We start from the raw sequence: 23,964 nt of genomic DNA on the forward strand, positions 1-23,964 counted from the left end.
GCCTATAGTTAAATATGTGCTTATTTGTGTGTTTTGTTTTCATGAATTTTGTGTATTATTGACCACAGGTGAGTGATCCGGTGGCGGCAGAGTTCAGCCTTAACACTCAGATGCTGCTGCTGTCCAAGCGGACGCTGTGGCTGTCGGACGGTTCCATGGGTTTCGGCCAGGAGACTGACACCGCCTTCACAGAAGGTACTTATCACACACCAGCATGCATCATTTTCTTCAGCGGACAGAACTCTTACTGTTTTTTTTTTTTTCATATCCATTCTGTTGAGATGTGCTGCAATCTCTCGTTCATTCAGCTCAAGCTTAAAACCCTCCATAAACATGGTTAGGCGCTGTGCCTAAGCCTTATATGGCCATGACACATTGTCAGCTTACATTTCGACACACTTACACAACTTTCAGCTTTTTACTAACACACCAGCACTAAGGAGTTCTCTACTGGGCTCATTACTCCTCAGTCTGATTGACTATAGCTGCAATATGCGTGCATTCTCCAACAAAAAGAAATACATCACAGCTCTCTAACAGGTTATCAATAATGGCCTATGCTGTGTACTAAATGTGCTGCATTCAGCAGTGCTACTGCAGTGAATTACACCAACATAATGCACTGTGCTTGTACCTTGGCAGGCACAGCAGTAATGTTTTACACTATAACTGGCCTCTGCTGCAGGTGACATCATCTACGGCCGTGTGATGGTGGACCCCGTGCAGAACCTGGGCGATTCGTTCATCTGCAACATCGAGAAAGTGTTTCTGTGCACAGGCGCCGACGGCTACGTGCCCAAGTACAACCCCGACAACTTTGAGTTCGGCTGCCTGGCCGACGCCTCCTCGCTGCTCTACAGGTTCAAGATCCTGGTGAGTTGAGAAGAGATAAATGAGCTGATTGGTACAAACAGAGCTGAACCAAATCGAATTGCAGCAAATCAAATGGAGTCAAGCCCGGCTGGGCTCACTCTTCAGGGCCTTATGGAATAATGTTTAATTGAGGTTGGCCTGAATGAAATCGCCTTGAAGCAAATAGAATCAGTAGGAGAGAGTGAGCGAGTCAACAGAAGTGGATTAGAGTGTGTGTGAGTGCGCTGCGTTGTGTTGTCCAGGACAAAGCCCAGCCGGAGACACAGGCCCGGACGTTTGGCAGCGTGAGCTTCAACGCCCTGCTGGCCGTGGACGACCCCCGCGCCCTGCCCCTTGTGAGGCAGCCAGGCTCCGACGGCTTCAGAGTGGACTCTGCACCGCTCTTCCAGGTGTGTCCTGCTCTTGTTTTCTTTCACAGCATTTCTTTCTATATCGTAGAGAACCATGTCTGTACTTTGAGATTTTTCCCAGTATGCAATTCTCTCTAAACGTTTTTTTGTTAAAATAATGATAGCAAGTAGTTCATTATGTTGGCCATCCAGTATGTTTTTGAAGTGTCTTTGTAATGTCACTATTTACTAGAAATGATCAAGTTTTAGAAAAAAAATATTTTTGAAAAATTCTCACCTCTAAAAAAATGTAAGAAGATACCAGAGAAGAATAAACTGACTAAGATTACAGTATTATTCAGTGGGTTGTACTTGATCACCCTGGAGCTCTCCTCATAGAGCAACATCTCCCTCTACAGGGTATATGCAGTGCTGTCTTTAACCAATCTTAACCAAGACACTTGCCCAGATGTAGAACAAATTAACTGGTCCAGTTAAAGTATTGGTCCTGTATTAAATAAACTATTTAATGCAAATTGGAAGAAGTTCCATGTTGGATTTCCAAGGAACTCTAATGCATTAATGAGGGCAGAATGCTGATTACTTAAGTCATTACAGTAGAAATATGTAATTTGAATATATTCCTCTAGCTTGCTCTTATACACAGTGACGGACTGGACGGTCTGGCATTTGGGCAGATGCCAGAAGGGCCATTTATCGTAAAGACGGTTTTACAATATCTCTCGGCCCACTATCAAGCATTAATAGTGTTACATGGCTTTGAATAAGCCATTTATCTCTAACTCCCTTTTCCTCCTTCATAGTAGAAACCTGATCAGTATTTACACCAGACATGAGTCTCTACAGTACAGTCATGGTGCCCCTCAATATTTACATTAGTCTACATTCTTTTGTAACCTTATTCAATCAAATGATTTAAAAGTGCATTGTTTGAAATTGGAATACAATAAATATGCTGCCTAAATATGCTGCATCTTTTATTTTATTATTGGTTTACAAAAGTTAGGCTACATGAAGCAATGACTTCTGGGAATTTCAAAACCGAATGCGTCTACTTCCTTCAGCACGGGGAATTGCCGATCTAGCATGCCTTGATCCTCGGAATTTTCCCCTTATAAAAGCTAATAAACTGCCCCCAAATGCACTTCGAAACATAAGAGAATGTCTGCTTAAATTCAGTGAAGGTGCTACGGTTGAAAATCTACAGTCGGAATTGACACATCTCGCCACGCACTGGGACAGCCTGAAAAAAGTCTCCTCTAAGCGAGTATAGGCCTACAGTCAAAGCGTCGGACTTTGATGATGCCGCGGAGATATAGGAAGATACAGAAATAAACCTGGTGACTGGTGAGCAAGAAATGTGCTACCTGCAAGAACTGTGCAATCTGTTGCTATTTCCTTCTCCAGCAGTTAAACCTCTTTACCTGTGCCTACAACTATATATGGTTAGCAAATGAATTCCTACTGAATTCCTAATGAAACACCGTCATGTACTCAAGTGGCATGCAGACAGAGTTTTTCCACTCTTAAATTCATCAAGAATCGCCTAAGGTCACGATTGTCACAGTATAATTTGGAGGCCTTTATGCTGATGGCGACAGAGAAAGAGGTCCTATAATGAACTTGGATGCTGATGACGTGATAGACAGGGTTGCGGAGAAGAGCAGAAGACGGGCAGAAGACGCTTGGTCCCACAACGTTATAAACTTGACTTAAGTAGTCGCCTGCTGTAAGCTACAATCAGAATTTTTTATAACCCCTGGTCCCCTGTTGTCTCAATGATAATAACATCTCATTTCAGGCTATTATTTCAGAGTTTGCCGTTCATTTGCATTAACATCGTATTTTGTCATTTTTGACGAAGACATGCATTCCTTTAGGGATATTGAACATACATTCTCTAACCATCGTGATTTCGAATTGGTGCAGTTTTCAGCACAAAAACTCATTTTGTTCTTTTCATGGAGGGCACTGCTCTATGCTGTTCTATGGTGCTTTCTGCCTCTTGCGCACGCATGTTTTCGTGACGTTGCATAGAAATCCATGTATTCTAGGCTATTCTTTTTTCATTTTCATATTTCATATTGCATTCATTTTGGAGTTGTGCATTGATATATCCATGTTCTTGGTTCAGTCTTTATGCATATTAAAGTTAGAGATCATCACCAATGGGGCTACAAACATGTTATGTCCGTGCATGTGAAGTTATATCTGTGTGTTGCGGGCACATGCACGCGCATGCATGCGCGTCCCCGTGTGGGCCGCTGGTTGGTGAAAATTCCAGGGCCGTTTTTTAATCCCAGTCCGTCACTGCTTATACATCTTATTTTTGAACCAGCTCTATGGTTCTTTAGTCACTAAGTCATTGGGTTTAGTCACCTACAGTCAATCAAATTGATTGACGTCTTGTGCAGTGATGGCAAATTGGTTTGTAACAGCATATAAAATGCTTCTGTCCCCACTTCGCCATGTCCAGGTGTCTGCTGGGAGAGAGTGGTACATCCACACTATCTACACTGTCCGCTCACGGGACAACGCCAACCGTGGCATCGGCAAGAGAAGCCTGGAGTACCACAGCCTGACCTCCAGTCTCCACTCCCACTCTCCGACCTCCAAACTGGCTCTCCCTGCAGGCCAAAGGTCACGGAGGTCAACAAATGGTCTGCCTGCTGTGGCTGAGGACATCGGAACCGACCAGAACCGGGGCACCAACATCCTCCACATCGCGCTGGACCGCTCCAAGAACAAACAGGCCCGGCAGCCGGCCGCCGGTGAGCGGGCAGGGGGGGAGACACGGGAGAGCGAGGGGGCCCTCCCACAGGAGGTCAACCATAGAGACTCAGAGGACGAGCAGGTGGTCATGATTATCGGAATCGTGGTCGGCGTGCTGCTGACCGTGCTGCTGGTGGCCGTGGTGGCACTGATGGTGTCGCGCAGCAAGCAGGAGGACAAGATGTCTGGTGACGCACCGCGGTCATCCAGCAGCACAGAGCCCATGGTGGTGCGGGGACCGACCACCAGTGATGACAGCTCTGAGGTCTGAGGGGGCGGGGGCAACGGGACACAGTACAAAAAAAAAGAACATCACACCTGGCACAGACATCTACCTTGATGCATTTTGTTGACGTCGCCGTTGTTTCATTTAGACGTTTTTGTTTTATACCTGTTCATTTTGTGTGTGTGTGTGTGTGTGTGTGTGTTTTGTTTTTTTGGTTTGTGCAAGTGCCTCTTATTTACCTATTTGGACTTGAGTGGGAGGGGGAATAGTGAAACAAAATGGAACCCTGCAATGGCTCCCAAAGTCGGTCCTCAGCTTCACTGACACGTTTTTGGGTTACTTGGAAAAGCTTACTTGAAACACTGAAGCACTTCAACTGTCACATTCGTTGTTTTTATTTTGTAATGTTTTCAATGCTACAGCATATTAACCCTCATGCTAATGGTAAGTCTGCTTCAGAAGAGGTGCTTGGCTTTGTTTGTCTGTGGTGTATTATCATCCAAATAAAGAAACGTTTGTTTTTGATCCAAAGGTGCTAGAAGACCTCTATCATATCTGATAGGGAAGGTATGACGACTGAGTGAGGAGATACGAGGACACATTAAAGTTACAACCTCAATGCTACACAGGTGTTATACTCTGTTTTATTCCTTTGTGTGATTCTCCAATGCCCTCAATTATTCATCATACATGAATTGCATTATTATTATTATTATTATTATTATTATTATTGCACACGGTTAATTGTCAAACAGGAACTGTTTCCTTAGTTCACATAATCATATTTTACTGGATGTGCACACAACTGAACATTTTTATTTGTCTTTTCTTTACAGTCATTGATTGATTTTGCATGCATTTTATGAATCACAATACATATCAGTTATCTGCAGGTATATCCAAGCACACAGAGATGGTTTGAGTGAAATTAGTGAAGTTGTACCTTACCACAGCAAGCCTATATGCTGTACTCATTAATCACAAATGGTGTCACACACACACACACACACACACACACACACACACTCCAGTTATTCTGTCTTATTGTTCGCACTTCATGTGCACTTTGCGCACACTTCGCATTTTCTTGTATGGTTTAATCAATGCCTGCCATCCCAAATTTGTTACAAGTGGGGTCCATTTGGAAAGCCAGCTGGCCTGGTCTGCTCTAGCAGTTCCTGATCAACCAGGCACGTGATCCTGCTTTATCTAATCTAGTCTAGACTACTATGATATTATCATACCCTATGCCACAGAAATCATGCGTCTAATTAAGGTGTTCTGTAGGTAGCCTAGTGGACAAGGACATGGTTTGTGTCCCAGTTTTTAGTCATGCCAGAGTGGTCTTGTAAGCATAGCCTCATGACGTTGCTCTCCAAAGCGTATCTAAATATATTTTAAACATATGTGAACATGTTGATAAAACATGTTGGCTTGACTACACTGGTTGGGGTTGGTCTCGTAGGTTAGAGGGAACAGTAGCAACCATCAATTGCTCATTGATGCATTGTTTGCTGTCATCTGCAACTTGTGTGATAACTATAGCAGATATTGTCCTTATTGAATTGTTGACCTGGGTATTTATTTATTTTATGAATAAAATCAGATTAGGTATCTGTTATGTTAGATATATGATAGGTGTCAATCATGTCATTTGTGAAATGCAGACTGATTCACAGTTGCCTTCGAAACAGGCTTTGAGTGGCATTTGTCATCCAATCCCTCTCGTGTCTGTCTCTTCACTACCTGTGCTTTCATAAAGATGCACAAACACACACAAATATCTGCAAGACATATATGACCTTCAAATTACCTTCAAGGGCAGCGCTATTGGACTCTGCAACAGTATTAAAGTTCAGGCTTCTTTTGTCACACCTGGTAACAGCACATTTGCGGCTCTAATCGATTTGTAAACAATACAAAATGTTGTGTTTTACTGCTATGCAACTTGTTGTAATATGATTTATTTTGTTTCCTCTAATGTCATATTAATGTTGTCTATTATTGCCTTCCCATTCGACAGCTCTCTCTGGGTCCATGCTCATATTTTATACTTGTTTATTGGACTGAGTTGAATACATTTGTCGCCTGAGTGAGTTTTTACACTTGTATCGGTATTCAGTATGTACATATTAATGGCAAGCACAACAGTCTGGATGTTTTTGGCAATGATACATGCCTCTGTACTGTCACTGTAAAACAAACTGCTGAGCTGGTCTGAAAATAAAAGTTGTTTTTTTTCAGTATGTTGGACAATCTCTAAAGTAGATCTTCAAAAATAAACCATAAGTGATAAAGCATACATAAGACAAGACTTAAAGGGAAACTCCGGTCTAATAACAACCTAGGGTCTATTTATGGATGATAGTGTACATTTTTAGTCCGGGACCAAAACAATGTCAGATGCATTTGCTACTGAATAGCATATAGCATTTGGGGCAACTTTGCTATGTCACAGTAAATCACTCTTTTAACCCTCGTGTAATCCTCAAATCTTACCGACACTCTTTATCCTTGGTCAATTTGACCCCAGCTAAATAAACCCTCAGAAAATGATTATAATTCATATTGTTACCCAGTTTTTTTGTGACAGGTACTTAACAAGAGTGTAATAGCCACCACCAAAAGCCCTACAAAACAATCCCACCCCCCCACACCCCTTTATGAACCTTGGAACCCTGGCTGGCAATATTGCCCATCCAGTGTCAGCAACCCAAATGCTTGCTGTTGCTTCCCCTTTTGACTTATACAGTCCTGCCAAAATGATTTATATGTAATAAGTACTTGTGTATGTAATAATGATAATAACAATATGTTCTCATACTATTCAAATAATAATATCCATAATGTGTCAAATATTCATGTATCCTATGTTTCATACAGCTGGGGTCAAACTGACCCCAAGGAACATCAATGTACAAAATATTTGTATAGGACATTGAAAACATATTATTGTACAAATTTCATGCTAACTCTGTTGTACCCTTCAATTGAGGAAAAGTCATGAAACATGAAGCAAAAAAAAAAAGTGAACCATATATTTTATGATGTTAAACGTTGCTTGGGGTCAAATTGACCCCAAGGATAACAGGAGGGTTAAGCCATTAAGTAGATTAAAACTATCATTACATGTCTATGCTATTATGGAGATGGTCTCTGCAGACAAACTAGAGTATTTTTTACCTTTGCTAGTGTAATGAAATGGTATTAAAATGGCTGTTTGTGCAGTCAGTGCCTTGATCTTCTTCAAGTCGCTGCCACCTTGTGAGGAGAAAGTCTGAACAAGTATCTTTAACATATCTGTACTTATTTGGATTAAATTTAGCAGACATGGGCAATGTTCATCAGAACATCTGCTGGCTGTAATTGATAAGAATATTTATTTATATTTAGCAACCACTAAATTGCAAGGTTTTGCCTTGGCTCCTCTAATAGCCAGCCTGGTATTTTAAAACAGTAACCTTTGCTGGTTAAAAGTTGGTGAAGAACCCTGAGCAACTAAGCATGCAATCTAAGCATCACATGTTTAAAGGTGCAGTCAGGGATTTTATGCAATGTCAAGCCCATTACATTTTTTGTCACATTCAGCAATCATCTCCTCACGACCGCTAGCTGCCCATCCCATGAGTACACTGTACAAAAAACCCAGTCTCTGTCCCAGTCCCCAAAACTGGAAACAAACAAAGTGGGGGCAGCCTGTGCCCCAAACAAAAACAAAACCCTGCATGGAGTTTCTCTGGGAATACTGAGGTAGGAGTGAGCTACCTCTCTGGCATGCTTTGTTTGGTTCTTGGTTAAACTATAATGCATGGGGGGGTTTTTTGCACAAAAGCATCTGCTAATAAATTTAAACATGAACACAAACGCTATTTCCTGCGAAATCCCTGACTGCACCATTAAGTTTTGCATGTGAATACTTATTATTCATAAAAAAAAAAATTTCTAAATAATAAAAGATGCTCTTTTTTACCTCCTCTCACTGCCAAGTTAACTAAACACACACAGATGCACAGTTTAGCTTTTGAAAACAGTATTGGGCAAGAGAGTCCGAAAGTGCTCCCACCATATTTGGCTAGAATTGCTGATTTCTGGGAAAACATGTGACTTCTTCTCCAACTCCAGAGGTAATTCATCTAATAATTTCACATTTGTATATCTGCATGCAATCAATATCACAACATTGAGCAGTTTTTTTCTGTGGTTTCACAATGGCTAGATGTTGACCTTTCCCATATATTTAACATATATTTAACAGTACCCTGGATTGTTTCTGGTGTCAGTTGAACTAGATAAATAAAGAAGTTGCATAAGAGCTGTTGAGCAGAGGGATAAAGGCAAACTCGACTAGCTCACAAGCCACTCTGGTAGCAAGATGGCGATCACACTCCTGATCCTCTGCTGTGTGGTCACTGCGCTGGACGCCCAGCCTCCCAGGTGAGTCGGTCAGTGGGAGCTGAGGTGCTGTGGAAAGCCTTGTGCCAGCACGGCCATCCATGTTATTCTATTGCTGTCGCTTTGGATAAAAGTGTCTGCCAAATTCATACATGTACAGTAGGCCTAATTGTAAAGGTCAGAATGCTTTGACTTTAGACTTTCTTTCGACTTTGGACTTATCCTCTAGTAATAGTATTTACTAATGCAGTAGTAATTCATACCTAAGGTCTCCTCTGCACTGTAACACGAATGTTATTCCTGATTCTGCTTTATTATATTATTACACATTTATTATATTATTACACATTTATTATATTATTATACATTATTTGGATAAAAGTGTCTGCTAGATATATCAATGTAAATGTCTTTGTTATGTTAGTGGTGATTGTTAGTGTGCAATCGTATATGCCGTAAGTGTGTTTCTATACGTGTGGGGGATTGATGAGTATGCACATTCTATGGGGTTCGGAGAGAGGGGGGGGCGGGCGCATAAAAACACATTTTATTTGAGGGTTTGTTTTGGTTTTCTTTGCTCTACGCTTGTGAGCTGTGTCTGGTTTGAACGTTTATAGTGGTTGTGTGCATTTTTTAGGCCTTGATGTGTGAATACATGCTTTGGGCAATACTTGATTTTTTTCTCTGTCTTGCTCTCTCTATGTGTGTTTTTGCGTACATGTGTGCTCGTGTGTGTGTGTGTGTGTGTGTTTGTGTGTGTGTGTGTGTGTGTGTGTGTGTGTGTGTGGCGTGTGTGTGTGCGCACATCAGGTGGCTCATCACTGCTCCAAACATTATTCATCTTGGAGCAGAGGAGACAGTGAGCATGCAGATTCATGGAGCAAGTGAACCTGTAGATGTTGATCTCTATATAAGACACCCAAGAACACACGACATTCTCACATCAACAGAACACATAACTCTCAGTGAAGATAACAGATTTCAAGCCGTGGTCAAACTAAAGTTAAGTTTAGAGGAAGCCCAGCGTTGATTACTAAGAGACTGATGATGATGATCAATGATAATTCATTAATGATGTTTATTTATTTATTTATTTTATTTGTGTTTAGGTGGACCCCAAGCTATTCAAATATGCCCAAGATCAAAGGCCTGTGAAAAAATATATCCAATTGTATGCCAATTCCCCAAAGTTTTTTGATAAACCACAAATGGTAAACATCCATGTGTCAACCAAAAGGGGTTACATTTTCATTCAGACTGACAAGCCAATCTACACTCCTGGAGAGACTGGTAAGATGGTTGAAATTAAATATTTTTTGGTATTGGGATGTGAACAAGTTTTAATTTTGTTGTGATATATCCCAGTCAAATACAGGATCTTCACGTTAGACCAGTACATGCTTCCAAAAGATGAACAGATCAACCTTAGAATATTTGTAAGTATGAGACATGTTCGTATCTCACCTCACACAAGAGGAAAACCTCTGGTCATGATTTGATACTGTAAACTTTTTTTTGTCTCTGAATAGAACTCCAAAGGCTTAGTAGTCCGTGGGAATTTATTAAAATCAAATGAAATCACTCAGCAGATTGTCAGCATCCCTGACACTGAACCGTAAGTTAGCAGTAAGCAACAACAACAACAAACATTCATGTTTTGTCTTTGTTTTTTTTTTGTTTTGCGCCATATCATGTGGTATACCAACACTTTGTCTATGAACTCTCATATATACTGTACTTTTCTTTCATGAACCTGACATTTCTACATGTTTCAGAGCTGGACACTGGAAAATAGAAGCATATTTTTCTGGTGCACCTGAATCAAATACCACAGTTGAGTTTGAGGTGAAAGAATATGGTGAGAAATGATGACTACATTTCTGTTTTCACAAATGTCAACTAATTGTCAACCATTTGCTACATATTTTTTGTGTATAACATTAGTGTGCATTCCTTTTTTATGTTAAGTATCCTCCTAAATTCTTAATTTCCAGTGCTGCCAACATATGAGGTGAAGATTGAAGCAGTAAAACCATACTACACACTGGGAGAAGAGAGCTTCCAGTTGTCTGTTTCTGCAAGGTTTTTAAATTGATTCAAAACTACCAAACCGGATTCGTACATTTTTTATTTAGCTATGACAAATTAGTAAGGCCTAATGTATGTTGTCTCTAGGTATACCTATGGGAAAACTGTTGATGGTGTCGCTTACATCCGATTTGGGATCATTGACCAGAAAATGAATAGAATCTATCTACCAGGTCTTCAGATCGAGACACAGGTCTGTATAACTTAGTCATACATTTTTAAAAGTAATAATACGTTGTTATGTTATGACTGTGAAGCTGTACTTATTTTGTTCATCAACATTTTTCTGAATATATTTAATTATATTGTTTTTTCATCAAATCAAAATAGCTTAAATGTATCAAATATTTTTACACTGCTTCCTTCATCTGTGTAAGACATATTAAGCATTAAATACATTTTTACAGTTATTGTTTTCTTTCTCTTTCTCTTTTCTAACTCCAGATTATGGATGGCCGTGCAAGTGTCAAACTCCTTACTGAACATTTTCAAGAAAAAGTAAAAGAGACAAATATTACAGACCCAGAAGGTTGCCATCTTTATGTTGCTGTAACTGCTTTGGAGAAGGCCAGTAAGTCTACAAAGCGCTACAAAGACTCACACAGAAATCCATGGAATGCTGAGAAAAATATGTGTATACTATCGTATGGTGTAATCAAATGAATATGCTGGTTAAAGAGTATGGTTCATCGTTATGCGTGAAAATGCACAGGCCTAGCAAATTCTGTTTCTTGAAGGTGGAGACTTTGAAGAGGCAGAAACCAGCTCTGTGAAGATAGTGACATTACCCTATATGATTGACATGTCCAGGACCAAGAAGTACTTTGCCCCTGGCAGCAAGTTCTCCATTTTGGTATGCTAACCTTACCTTAAACTCTCTGGTACACTCAGCACAAAAGTTCATTGGGAGTGCATTAAAGAGCACAAAAACAGGAATTCCCTGTGGTTACATTATCAACAAAGACACACCAGTGAAACCACCATGTAGTCGTAGCAAATGCTATCAAACAAAGGCTATCAACCAATCAGTGAAGGACTGTTATTAAAGCAGTACATGTGCTATTGGGATTAGCAAAGCCACAATGCAACTGCTAATCTATCCCTGTTGTTTTACAGGCCACAGCCACCTATCCTGATGGCACCCGTATCCCAAACGTGAAGCTAAATGCTGCCATTACTGTGAAATTAACAGACCAAACAGAAAACATCATTAATAAAGAGGTTGTAGCGACTAAAGAGGGAGTTACTGATATTCCTTTTGAAGTTCCCAAACAAGCTACATCCCTAGATATCAAGGTAACAGTCTAAAGGAAGAGGTTAACAGTGCCATAGCCTTCTTATCTTTATCTAACTATAAAGCAAAGGAAAGAATGCTCAACACTTGTAAGTGCAGTGTTTAAAAGTTTTCAAGCCTATATGAGTCACTCTGACCACTCATTCCTCTTAGCTATCTGCTGAAGGAGAGAACACACCCTCTGGACAAATGATGGTGAGAGCAGTCGAAGACACACAGGATTATCTCAGCATTGAGATGGAGCATCGTGTTCTTGCGCCAGACCAGGAGCTAACAGCTCGCTTCAGAGACATCTCTCCAGCTGGCACGACCCGGCCCTCCCACATCTACTACATGGTAACTGGCATTTTCCCTATACACTGTCACCTATCTCACGTCAGAAATGGGGGGTTTTTTGTTGTTTTTTTACATTTTCCTGGCTCTATGTGACATGACAAGGGGAATGAAGAAACAATTAAATGGCAAGTGAATGTCAACTGGCCATGGTATTCTTCACTAAGTAATAGAAAAGAGAATGTCCACACAGCGCAGTTTAGCTCCAAACTTATAATTAAAAACCAACAATGTTTCAACCCATCCTAGTTTAGTCCTAGGGAAGTCTGAAACCATGTGTAAATGCAATGTAAATGTCAAGGTACACAGAAGGAGGACTAGGAGATACTGAACACGGTGATGGAGACTTATTGAATAGTAAACAGAAAAGTACTTGCAGGTCCAGGGAGCGAGTCTTTGGTTGGGTCCTTCGTACAGCATTGACGAGGCCAGACAAAGTGTGTGTGTGGAGGGAGGCCTGATATAGTGCAGCTGATCAGCTGATTGACCAGCTGCAGGTGTAAGGCTTCAGTAGGCAGGGGAGAGAGAATGATTGACAGGAGAGTGAGTCTGATGAGTGGGCGTGGCTGGGGAAGTGGCTGGTGCAGAGTGAGGTGCTGCTGAAGAACCTGGCAAAGCTGTGACAGTAAATGTAGCTTTTTCAGCAGACTGTAAAATAAGTATTCACAGATGTAAGGCATGAAATACTGTACTTCTGTCAGCAAATTAGATATCTATCATCTTTGCATACTGTTGGCTGTTAGCTGTTAGCTTAAGTAAGTCTATATGCATCACGATCATGCCTGTCCCAACAATCCTAGCTAGAAAGCTTGCTAGTTGTAGACAAACGTTCTGCAATGCTTCTTTGGCGTTAAAGGCACCCTTAAGACTTTTACCCTAACAAACCTTCCAAAATCATTTTGATGGCACATAACCTCATAACATGACAAACAGCACTTCTGCCATTTTCTAAGCGGCCCTCTATAGGCAAGTACCGACTTAGCAACTTTATGTGTTCGGCTGGAACACTGCCCCTCCTCCAAAATCAAAATGGAAAAGAGCTGCTATGCTAACGTTAATGGAATCTCTTTTCCACAGACTGCTGCTAGTTTATTCCCTCTATATTACATCGGAGTTATGTTCATACTTTTTTCCGAAATATGCATTTTTAGTTTGTTTTGTTATTGCACTTCTCAACTCTAGGGAGATCCAAAGAGCAAAGCTTCTTTAGTACTGCTTTAAATTGTACGCCTAAGTGAACTATGAGTACATCTGACCAAGCCAAGCACTCCCTTATTCCCTCTACAGGTCCTGAGTAAAGGTAAAACCTTGCAGACAAAGAGTGTTCAGACAACTTCAAGTGAACTCACAGAAATCACCCTCCCGTACAGCACTGACATGGCGCCCTCTTTCCGTCTGCTCGCATACTACTTCAGAGGCTCGACAATAGTGGCAGACTCAGTCTGGGTGGATGTCATGGATATCTGCAAGGGGAAGGTGACTTTATTTTTTATAATATCAAATAGTTTCAGAATGTTTATATGGGAGACGATATTTGGGAGACGATCACCACTTTTGCATCATGTCTCCATAGATTGAGATCAGTCCATTGAGAGACCACAAGCCTGCAGAGATTGTGAATGTGGAGGTGAAAGCAGACAGCCGCAGTAAAGTTGCACTGGTGGCTGTGGACTCAGCTGTGTACATCCTAAACAAACAGAACAAGTTGACCACACAGAAGGTGAGAGCACTCTTAACAAATCTAATCTGTTTTTCAATTCGGCAGCCATGTTTGTGCCTCCTATAATTTTTAAAGCAACAAGCAATATTTGCCCTTTGGTATCAATTTTCAACTGATGGGTACACCTTTAGCGTCACTTTTCAAATTACAAATACGCCATTTTCCTTATGATAAATCAGTTGCCTTTGAAGCAGGGGCACTGTGACGCAACTGGCTACAGCGTCCAATGTCCATACTACATACTGTATGGGTCCATGTGCCCACAGGGACCTTGGGTTGAGCCCTACATGGGTCATTTTCCGATCCCACCCCCATCTTTCTTATCCAATTGCTTCCTGTCACTCTCCTCACTGTCCTATCAGATTAAAGGCATAGCAAAAATATTTAAAAAGAAAGAATTTGAAGCTGTTATCTAAAGAAAAAAACTACATAGTGTTTCTTTACTATTACATAATTTGCTTGAATTATTTGTGTAATTGTTCAACTGTCTGTGCTTTGGTAGATGTTTGATTACATGAACTCTTATGATCTGGCCTGTTCTGTCGGAGGAGGGAAGAATGCCCGGTCTGTTTTTTGGGATCTAGGCCTCATTTGGATATGCAACTGTGACATGCCAAATATTCTCTCCAGGCACAGTATGTGTTTAAGCAGTTTATAAAATTGTACTCCAGCCATTCTGTATAGAGATGAGATATTTGCCAATATGTGATTATATTCCCTTTGGTCGCTGTAGGTCACTCTTGCTCCACTGAAAATCAACGGTCCAAAAGAGCAAACACAGTTAATGACTTCTCTTCTGTTGGTGAGATTTTGACAATACTAGATACAATGTTACTATATATTCATAGGTAGAGATGAAATGTCTCGTATTTATTACAAAGTCATCAGAACTGTTTTATACAAAAATATTTAATGTAAACTCAACCTTGAATCCTGTCCTCAGTCATGAAGTACGGGGAAGACGTCCGGCCATGCTGTGCTGATGGAGTCCGGTATAACCGGTTGGAACTCACCTGTGAACAGAGGTTTAGAAGGACTGCTGGCAAGTCCAAAAAGTGCAGAGACGTGTTTTTTCAATGCTGTAAAACAGCTACTGAGATGCGAAAGGCAACGCGAAAATACAGCCTTGCAAGAAGTTAGTACAACTATTCTGTGGGTTACACTGGTATTGCTTTTATGCCATCCCTTGAGTTAGATGGTGAGTTAGATCAAAGCTTTGAAGAGAGGAAGGTTAGCTTTGACTATTGTTATTTTTCTCTCACACAGGCCACAGTAATGAGGTAGATGAAGCCATCGATGGGACAGATGTGCAGCTGAGGAGCTATTTTCCAGAGTCTTGGATGTGGCATCTAATGGAGACAGATGAGAGCGGTCAGCTCAGGTTAAACCCAGTCAGAGCTGTGCATTCAAACCTTATACTGACACAAGAGATAAAGTGTTCTTTTTTCTATGCATATTTTTTGCATCTATCACTCAGCCATTAGATAGAACATTTTCCTTGCTCCTTTGAGGCAAGAAGAGTATGCATTCCATATATTTCTCTGTTAAAAAAAATAAAATAATGTCGACTGGTATGTGGTTTTTCAAAGGCACTCTCTACCATCTCCCGATTCTATCACGACCTGGGAAATCCAAGCCGTGGGGATCTCTCCAAGTCAAGGCAAGAGTTCACTCTTCACTTGTATAACGGCATGATCACAATTATGCACCACAGTCGTGTAAACATGTGTCTGGTCCCTCAGGCTTCTGTGTTGCAGAGCCCAAACAATTGAAGGTGTTCCAGGACTTTTTTGTGTCTGTGAAGTTGCCATACTCAGTGAAAAAGAATGAGCAGCTGGAGTTGAAAGTTGTGGTGTTCAATTACAAGGACACAGAGTTGAAGGTAGTGTCAGTCAAAATTATTCTCAATGACTCTTAATTACTCTTAAAGTGTAAGCTCGGGTGTACTTTACCAGATCCAATCACATATGCTGTGTTTAATTCACACCAGACTGCCAAATGTTTTCTATCTTGTCCTGGCCAATGTCCATGACTTGTGAAAGGCGTGTCATGGTTGGTTCACTATATCTGTCTGCTACTATCTACTACTGTACATTTAGTGGTGTGTTTAGTGCTTGGGTGTAATGTGGATGTGTTAAGTACATCTAACCATTCACAACATTCCAGGTGACTGTGGAGATGCTGCCCTCTGAGGGCTTGTGTACTGCTGGGGGAGACAGAGCCAAACAGAGCATCACAGTCTCTGCCAACTCGGCGTCTTCCGTGTATTTCACCGTGGTGCCCCTCGAAAAGGGCACATTTCCCATCACCATTCTGGCCCACAGTTCAAGCAATGTAGCTGATAAAATACAGAAGGAGCTCAGAGTTGAGGTACAATGTGTGGTCACTTCTGCACCTTCTTATAGACTATATTTATACCTTTTATTATTATTATTATTATTATTATTATTAATATTATTATTATTATTATCTTTGTTGTTATTATTATCATTATTATTATCATTGTTGTTGTTGTTGTTATTATTATCATTATTATTATTATTTATAATTATTATTATTATAATAATAATGATAATAATAATATGTTTGTTGTGCAGGGGGAAGGGGAGCTAGTCTCTGTTTATCATCAGCACATCATCAACAGTAAAGGTAATACTAGCCTATACATTGACTAAAACACAGTTGTGGTGTGGCAGAGTGTAAAGCTGCACTGTAACATCCATTCATGTCTATCTAGCTGACAAGCTGGACTTTGACATCCCAACACCTTCTGACATGGTTCCTGGAGATGAACCAGAGACCTATATGAGCTTCAAAGGTGAGAAGGGGATTTAGGAACATAGGAACTAAAACATCAGCAGTCTTGCTTATAACTGTAGTGTATATTCGGTGTTAATCTTTAGGGTACAAATGTTTCTTGGTGTATAAGTGTGCAACGTACATGTTACTAGAACAAACACCATCATTAAATCTTACATGTGTGAGAAGTGTTTTTGGTGTATGTGAAGTAGAATAGAAGTTGAATTGACAGTGACTAAGGAGATGGTATTCATAAATTGGAAAGTTGAGCTGGATTGACTCAAAGCTCTGTGTATGGTACTCTTCCAGGGGGTGTGATGGGAGAGTCTGCGAGTAACTGTCTGAACCTGGAGGGCATCGAGAAGATGATTATTCTGCCGAAGGGCTGTGCAGATCAGACCATGGCAGAGATATCCCCTGCCGTCAACGCCATGAAGTACCTGGACGCCACTGACCAGTGGCTCAACCTGAGAGCTGACCGTAGGGATGAAGCCCTGTCCATGATCAAGAGTGGTGAGCTGGTGGCGGGTGACGCAACTGGCTACAGCGCCCATACCATATTGCGGTCCGCGTGCCCTTGGGAACCCGGGTTTGAGTCCGACCCGGGTCATTTCCCAGGCCCACCCCATCTCTCTCCCTCTCACTTCCTGTCACTCTCTCTACTGTACAGTACAATTAAAGACTTGAAAAGCCCCAACAAATATTTAAATAAAAAAAAAAAAACCATCACAAGCCTGTTTGATTCACATTCTATTAATGTCACTTATTTTGGCAGGTTACAGCAAAGTCTTGACATACATGAAAGCAGATGGTTCTTACGGGAGTTTCTCTTCATCCCCAAGCATTATCTGGTGACTTTGCTCTGTTTTCAACTCCTTTTCTCTTTATAATATTTTGTCCAAGTATTGTGCTTTGGCTTGATATGCATCTTCCTTTTGTGATTTGTTTGCTTTAACCATTAAATGGATATTTTTCAAAAGGATTACAGCATTTGTTGCCAAAGAACTCACTAAAGCCAGTGAATACATTCCCATTGAGGATTCCTACATAAAGAAGTCCATAACCTACATCATCTCCAAACAGACCCAAGGTGGCTCTTTCCAGGGCATCAGTCCCTCTAATGGCAGAAGTATACAGGTATTACTGACTGGTAAAGCCTTAAAAAAACAATATGAAAGTATTATAACATTATATTAAGAGTATTACAAATATTTATTACAAATAAGTACATCACCAAACACTCTACTGTATCTACAGTATACTATGTCTATCTGAAAATAATATCATTTGAATGTCTTAGCACATTATTGACACTTCTTTTACTCGCACTGTAGGGTGGAGTTGGGAAATCATCTGGAGGTGCGGCACTGACTGCTTATGTTCTCATAGCGATGCACCAGGCTCTGCCTGTCTTTGACACTTTTGAGTCTACACAAGTGGTAATCCAATACTTTCAAAATAAGTTGTATAACTCTTGAACAGCACACCACAAACTGACTGTCTTTAAAATAAAAATCTTGAATGAGGGCAATCATTCCGATGTTTTTAAAACATTCCACCTCAGAGAATGGCCATGGAGAGTGCGCAGAGCTACCTGGAGCAGCAGTTGAACTCCCTGGAGGACCCTTATTCTGTAGCCATCACAGCCTATGCCCTCTCACTGACCCAGCCTCAGAGCTCAGCAGCAGCTCAAGCACAGAAGAAGCTTAGAGGCCTGGCCATCTGCGATACAAGTAAGTCCAGCCTTTGTGTTTTTGAAAGGTGCCTGCAAGAATGAAGAAATATGCCTAAAGAGGAAGCGAGCAGCCCCTTTTATACCCACACCCCAATGTAGGTCACTTCAATGAAACAATTAGTCTAACCAGCCCCAGTCCTGCCCATGCACTGAGAGAAGAAAACCTGTAGGGGGCACAAGGTAGTCGCAACACATTATATCAATGTGGCTGTACACAATGTGTTACTTGAGGCCAAATTAAACTGTTTATCAATACTGTTAAATTCAGTGTAAGGGGTGGGGTGGGTTGTAGGAGTAAACTACAGGAGTAAACTAGAGTATTCATGTTTACATAGCAATCCAGTTAGTCAGTTAGTCAGCTATCAACATTGAAAGAAATGAAAAGAGAACATAGGTGAAGTCTTAGTCTAAGTGGCTTACAGTAGATCACCATCAATGCTCTTTGCTTGCCCTGTGCCTGGGTATCTTCATATTTACATTGAAACATTCAAGTTACATTTAATATGTTCACCATTCTTGTGCTTGAAGGTAAAAATATGTGTTTCTGGGCACCAAAAAAGGCCCAGAGCCCTGACGTCAAGGCACGAGCAGACCCGCTGTCTTTGGAGACCACAGCGTACGCCCTGCTACAGACCCTGGCCGTGGGCGACACTCAGTATGCCAGGAAAATTGCGTCATGGATAACGGAACAGCGCAAGTTTGGGGGAGGATTCCACTCCACCCAGGTAAGTCTCAGGGCAGTGAGGTCCTCAAATCATAAACTTTCAGGACCATGTAGAGTACCCCAACTCACCTCAGCCTAAAGAAAATAATAAACCTGGACCCAAAATGTATCACGGTCAGCAGTTGTTGGATATTTACACACTAATGAGTCCAAATTCAGCTAATCTGGATTCTTAACTGTCTGAAGGATACAGTTGTTGCCCTGGAGGCCCTTGCCACATTCAGCGAGCAGAACAATGATGTGAACGACCTGGACCTCACTGTGGAGATGTGTTTTCAAGATGGCCGAAAGGATGTGGTGAGATTGACAAAACGTAATGCTCTCACCCAGCCAGCCATCAAGGTAAAGGTGACATTCATTAGTCCAGTAACAGTAGTCTTACACACATGATGAAGTATTTTATCACTACTACAATTGTGTAATAGAATAATGAAAATAATCTGTAAAACTATAAACCGTATACAATAGCCATGCCATGTTTGGTTTACCTCAGATCATGAAAGGGGGAAAAGTCTCCGTTCACATTGAAGGAGAAGGAGACGGCACTTTGTCGGTATATACATATTTGGGCTAGAAAATAAAACAATACTTTTTTAAACAATAATAGCTCTTTCTCAGATGGATAATTTAGTTATGTGCTTTAGGGTATTGACAGGTATGCCCCTTTTCATCTAACAGGTTGTGCAGAATTACAGGAGCCTGAAAAGGCCTGACTCAGCCTGTGACGAATTCTTCCTCAATGTCACGGTTGAAGGGGAAGTGGAATTTGAACGTAAGCAAAGGGCTTCACAGGTCCATACTGTATATTTAGAAGGATTTCTCAGTACCACTACTGTAACACACACATTCTCTCTCTCTCGCTCTCTCTCTCTCTCTCACACACACACACACACACACACACACACAAAGAGAGAAATGTCAGAATTACTAAAATATCGAGAAATCCATGCCTACCATTAAATGAAAGCATCAGTAACTATACTAATATCATAGCTGAAACTGTTTTCAGGCAGGTTTTGAGTTTTCTTGGTAAAAAAAGTAACTATTATTTTATTCATAGCGATCCCAGACTTTGACAACCTGTATGATTATCTGAACTTTGATGGTGAGATGCCACAGAAGGATGACCCAATGAGCCGGATGGACTGGTTTGACCTGCGCACCCGTAGGAAGAGACAGGCCCCTGCACAGGAGAAGAAGGAGAAGTCTCTGACCTACACAGTCTGTTATGGGTGAGCAAAGACGAACATGTCATTGTCATCCCAAAATAAAACTACACAACTCTGTTCATCTCATCTGATGCTCATCACCCTCTAGGATGCTAAAAGGGGTGTCTAAAGGGATGGTCATCGTGGACATCTCTCTACTGAGTGGGCTTATCGTAAATGTTAAGGACCTTGAGGAGGTACATTTTGACTGCACTGTCCTAGACACCATATTTCCACACTGACTTTAAAGACCAATCACTCTCAGGTTTAGAGAATTCCACTATTACAGTTTGAATGTTTAATTGTATCACATGAATGTTATCACAGCCTAATGTACATTCTCCTCTAGAAAGTAAAGGGCACAGAGAAGTACATCGACCACTATGACTTAGGATCCAACAGAGTGTACCTCTACTTCAATCAGGTGAGTTCTACTCACATCCTTACATTCTCTGCTGTTATCCAATGATCTCAATATCTTGTGTCTGATTATTAGCTCACTTGCCTGATTGATTTTAAAAGAGTGCTGCTCTAATGACTGGCTTTTACATCAGATAACAAACACCACGGAGTGTCTGCAGTTCACAGCGGAACAAATTGTACCTATTGGACTAGTCCAGCCAGCTGTTGCTGTAATCTACGACTACTATACTCCAAGTAAAAACATCTGCCTCTTTTCACTCTGGAAATAAGTCCTTTAAATAGGATTAAATGACTCACTCATTCCCACATTTGTATTATTTGATGTCAACAGTTCCCTTTTGTGATGGATTGCTGTTATTTTCCAGCTAAGAAATGTGGAGTTTTCTACAGTGCACCCCACACAAGTACTATGGTTTCCAAGCTGTGTGATGGAGATCTCTGCGCTTGTGCAGAGGGTAGGTGGCACCTGAGGTACCGCTATCTGTTAAACCATAAACGTATGCGTTGCTGCAAGCTTGGATGTTACTACAACCCTTGCAATTAAAGTGCAAGACTGAAATATAGAACATGTATGTTTCTATTTTGATACATACATGTTCTATATTTCAGTCTTGCACTTTAATTTAATGTTTATTGTCTATGGCTATGTCCATAGTATGTCTATGTCTGTATTTAAAGCATGTCTATGTCTGCATGGGAAAGTAAGAAACGAAATTTCAATTCTTTGTATGACCAGTGCATGTAAAGAAATTGACAATAAAAGCCGACTTGACTTGACTCTGTGGTCACAGGTTCCTGTCCTACACCTAAAGTGACTTTCAGTGGAAACATGCAGTCAAACACACGCACTGACTTTGCCTGTTCCAAGCCCATTGTTGATTTTGGTGAGTCTCTTGAAGGAGTGATTTGATTCTCTGATCACAGATATTGCCTGGTCGGTCAAAAATTGGGACGTAACCTGGTCTGACTAATTATTTGTGGTAGTTTACATTGTGAAGGTGGTCAACTCAACAGATGATGGCGTCTTCAATTATTACTCTACAGAAGTGATCAAAGTTCTTCAAACAGGCAAGTCTGCAAGTAACATCTCCCAAGGCAATTATGTCAGTTCTGCATTGATTTATGTTAGTTATTGTATAACTTGTTCAACAGGCAAAGATGAAGAAATTCACATTGGTGCAACACGGGAACTCATTCAAAGACTATCTTGTGTAAACTTTGCTTTGTCCATGGAAGCCCAGTACATGTTCATGAGTACTAATACAGCCATCACACCCACACTAGATGCCAATGGAAGGTAAGCAGTGAACACCCCATTTCTCCGATTAAAACCAACCACTTAATGACTTCCTACATGACAACATAAGCCAAGTGCACAATACAATGACAGTTTGTCCTCTAATGGCATCCTGGATGTGACATCCGCAGCCCCAGGTACTTACTGAGCAGGGACGAGTGGCTGGAGAAGATTCCGGAAAAGAGCCAGTGCCGAGGCAAAAGGGACCGCAAGGCCTGCCGGCTACTCCAGACCTTCATGGAGCAGCATGAGATGAAGCGCTGTGCCCTCTGAACCGGCCTGATGGACACACGCATTATGCTTAACGAAGCACCATCAACGTAGTTAATGAACCCGGAGTTTATTACAGAAGACTGTTAATCTCACAGAAGACTGAGATCTCACACAGAGCATGACGTTTATTGCCGGAAGGTAATTCTGTAAAACACTGTTTCACATAAAAAAAAACCCATCACTAAATAGATTCATTTTCTAAATGTAGGCCTATGTTTCTAATAACAGGGGCAGAGACCAGTAGATCAGTAAACCATGAGCTTTAATTACCAAAGCATATTAACAGAAATAAAATCATGGTCGTATCAGTCAACACAGTCAATGTAATGCAACAAGGAGGCCCTGGGTAGGGAGCACCATAGATATACATAATAAAGGCTAGATGTCTTATGGCGGAGTCTCTAACGGCATCACCGACGCCCATCTTGTCACAGGCAAGCTATCTGGTGGGCTCTGTGGTACCTGATGTAAGGTATATCTCTTCTTCTACTAAAGGCAGAACAATGCCCCCAGGCTATAACAATGACACCTTCAGGTCACTACCTGTCATTACAGTGCACCATGGAAACACAATGTTATGAGTTAGCGAGCTGACTGTGGCAAGATGGCCGCGAGGTGCGGACGTCGACCTCCATTGGCCAGCAGCGCGGATGAGACATCTAGCCTTTATTATATATCTATGGGGAGCACAGTTACATTCCAAAAGTGTTTTATCTAATAATACCCTATAGGCCTACCACGGAAATCACGTGTCTAATTAAGGTGTAGGTATGTGTTCCAGTGTTTAGTCATGCCAGAGTGGTTTTGTAAGCATAGCTTTGTTACGTTGCTTTTCAGAGTTAATTTAAATATATTTTAAACATGTGAACATGTTGATTAAACATGTTGGCTTGACTACACTGGTTGGGGTTGGTCTAGTAGGTTACAGGGAACAGTAGCAACCATCAATTGCTCATTGATGCATTTGCTGTCATCAGCAACTTGTGTGATAACAATAGCAGATATTGTCCTTATTAAATTGTTGACCTGGGTATTTATTTATTTTATGAATAAAATCAGATTATAGAGGTATCTGTTATGTAAGATGTATGATAGTAGTCGATCATGTAATTTGTGAAATGCAGACTAATAGATTAACCGTTGCCTTCGAAACTTCGAAGGCTTTGAGTGGCATTTGTCATCCAATCCCTCCCATTACCTTTTCATTACCTGTGCTCTCAAAGATGCACAAACACACACAGATATCTGCAAGACATATTTGACCTTCAAATTACCTTCAAGGGCAGCGCTATTGGACTCTGCAACAGTATTAAAGTTCAGGCTTCTTTTGTCACACCAGGGGCCTGTACTACGAAGGGAGCTTAACCTACCCAGATGTAACCCAGGGTTACTTTGTTAAACCAGGGTTGACAAAACCTGGTTATCTTAAGTGGTGTTAATCGGTACTACGACGCTGA

General features: G+C 41.0%; 2 protein-coding genes across 3 annotated transcripts in view; both read left to right on the top strand.

The window, feature by feature from the left end:
• The window catches only part of frem2b (FRAS1 related extracellular matrix 2b), an 81,886-nt gene extending 75,442 nt beyond the window's left edge, over nt 1-6,444 (top strand). The window contains exons 21-24 of the mRNA XM_042064557.1: nt 69-195; nt 686-873; nt 1,116-1,262; nt 3,700-6,444. Of these exons, the coding sequence (XP_041920491.1) occupies nt 69-195; nt 686-873; nt 1,116-1,262; nt 3,700-4,266 (1,029 nt within the window). The 3' untranslated portion in view covers nt 4,267-6,444. The remainder of the gene's footprint in view (nt 1-68; nt 196-685; nt 874-1,115; nt 1,263-3,699) is intronic.
• Nucleotides 6,445-8,535: 2,091 nt separating this feature from the next.
• Nucleotides 8,536-23,964, top strand: LOC121684494 (complement C4-B-like). 2 transcript variants are annotated; one of them, XM_042064560.1, is made up of 41 exons: nt 8,536-8,655; nt 9,424-9,616; nt 9,723-9,903; nt 9,979-10,049; nt 10,143-10,228; nt 10,389-10,471; nt 10,608-10,695; nt 10,789-10,894; nt 11,146-11,272; nt 11,439-11,554; nt 11,818-11,997; nt 12,149-12,331; nt 13,616-13,804; nt 13,902-14,048; nt 14,551-14,683; nt 14,782-14,850; nt 14,992-15,183; nt 15,315-15,429; nt 15,638-15,708; nt 15,791-15,930; nt 16,215-16,418; nt 16,646-16,697; nt 16,786-16,866; nt 17,157-17,360; nt 17,623-17,698; nt 17,828-17,984; nt 18,182-18,286; nt 18,412-18,580; nt 19,111-19,307; nt 19,493-19,648; nt 19,800-19,859; nt 19,985-20,078; nt 20,367-20,538; nt 20,624-20,711; nt 20,864-20,938; nt 21,069-21,171; nt 21,303-21,392; nt 21,729-21,821; nt 21,922-22,005; nt 22,090-22,234; nt 22,366-23,964. In XM_042064560.1, exons 1-41 carry the CDS (start codon nt 8,594-8,596, stop codon nt 22,505-22,507), a joined length of 5,079 nt encoding a protein of 1,692 aa, XP_041920494.1. In that variant the 5' UTR covers nt 8,536-8,593; the 3' UTR covers nt 22,508-23,964. The 2 variants fall into 2 exon arrangements, 1 of the variants encoding a protein (XP_041920494.1); XR_006023147.1 differs by lacking the exons at nt 22,090-22,234; nt 22,366-23,964 and having other exon boundaries at nt 21,303-21,408.

The sequence above is a fragment of the Alosa sapidissima genome, chromosome 15 (assembly GCF_018492685.1).
Source record: "Alosa sapidissima isolate fAloSap1 chromosome 15, fAloSap1.pri, whole genome shotgun sequence".
Taxonomy (NCBI): Eukaryota; Metazoa; Chordata; class Actinopteri; order Clupeiformes; family Clupeidae; genus Alosa; species Alosa sapidissima.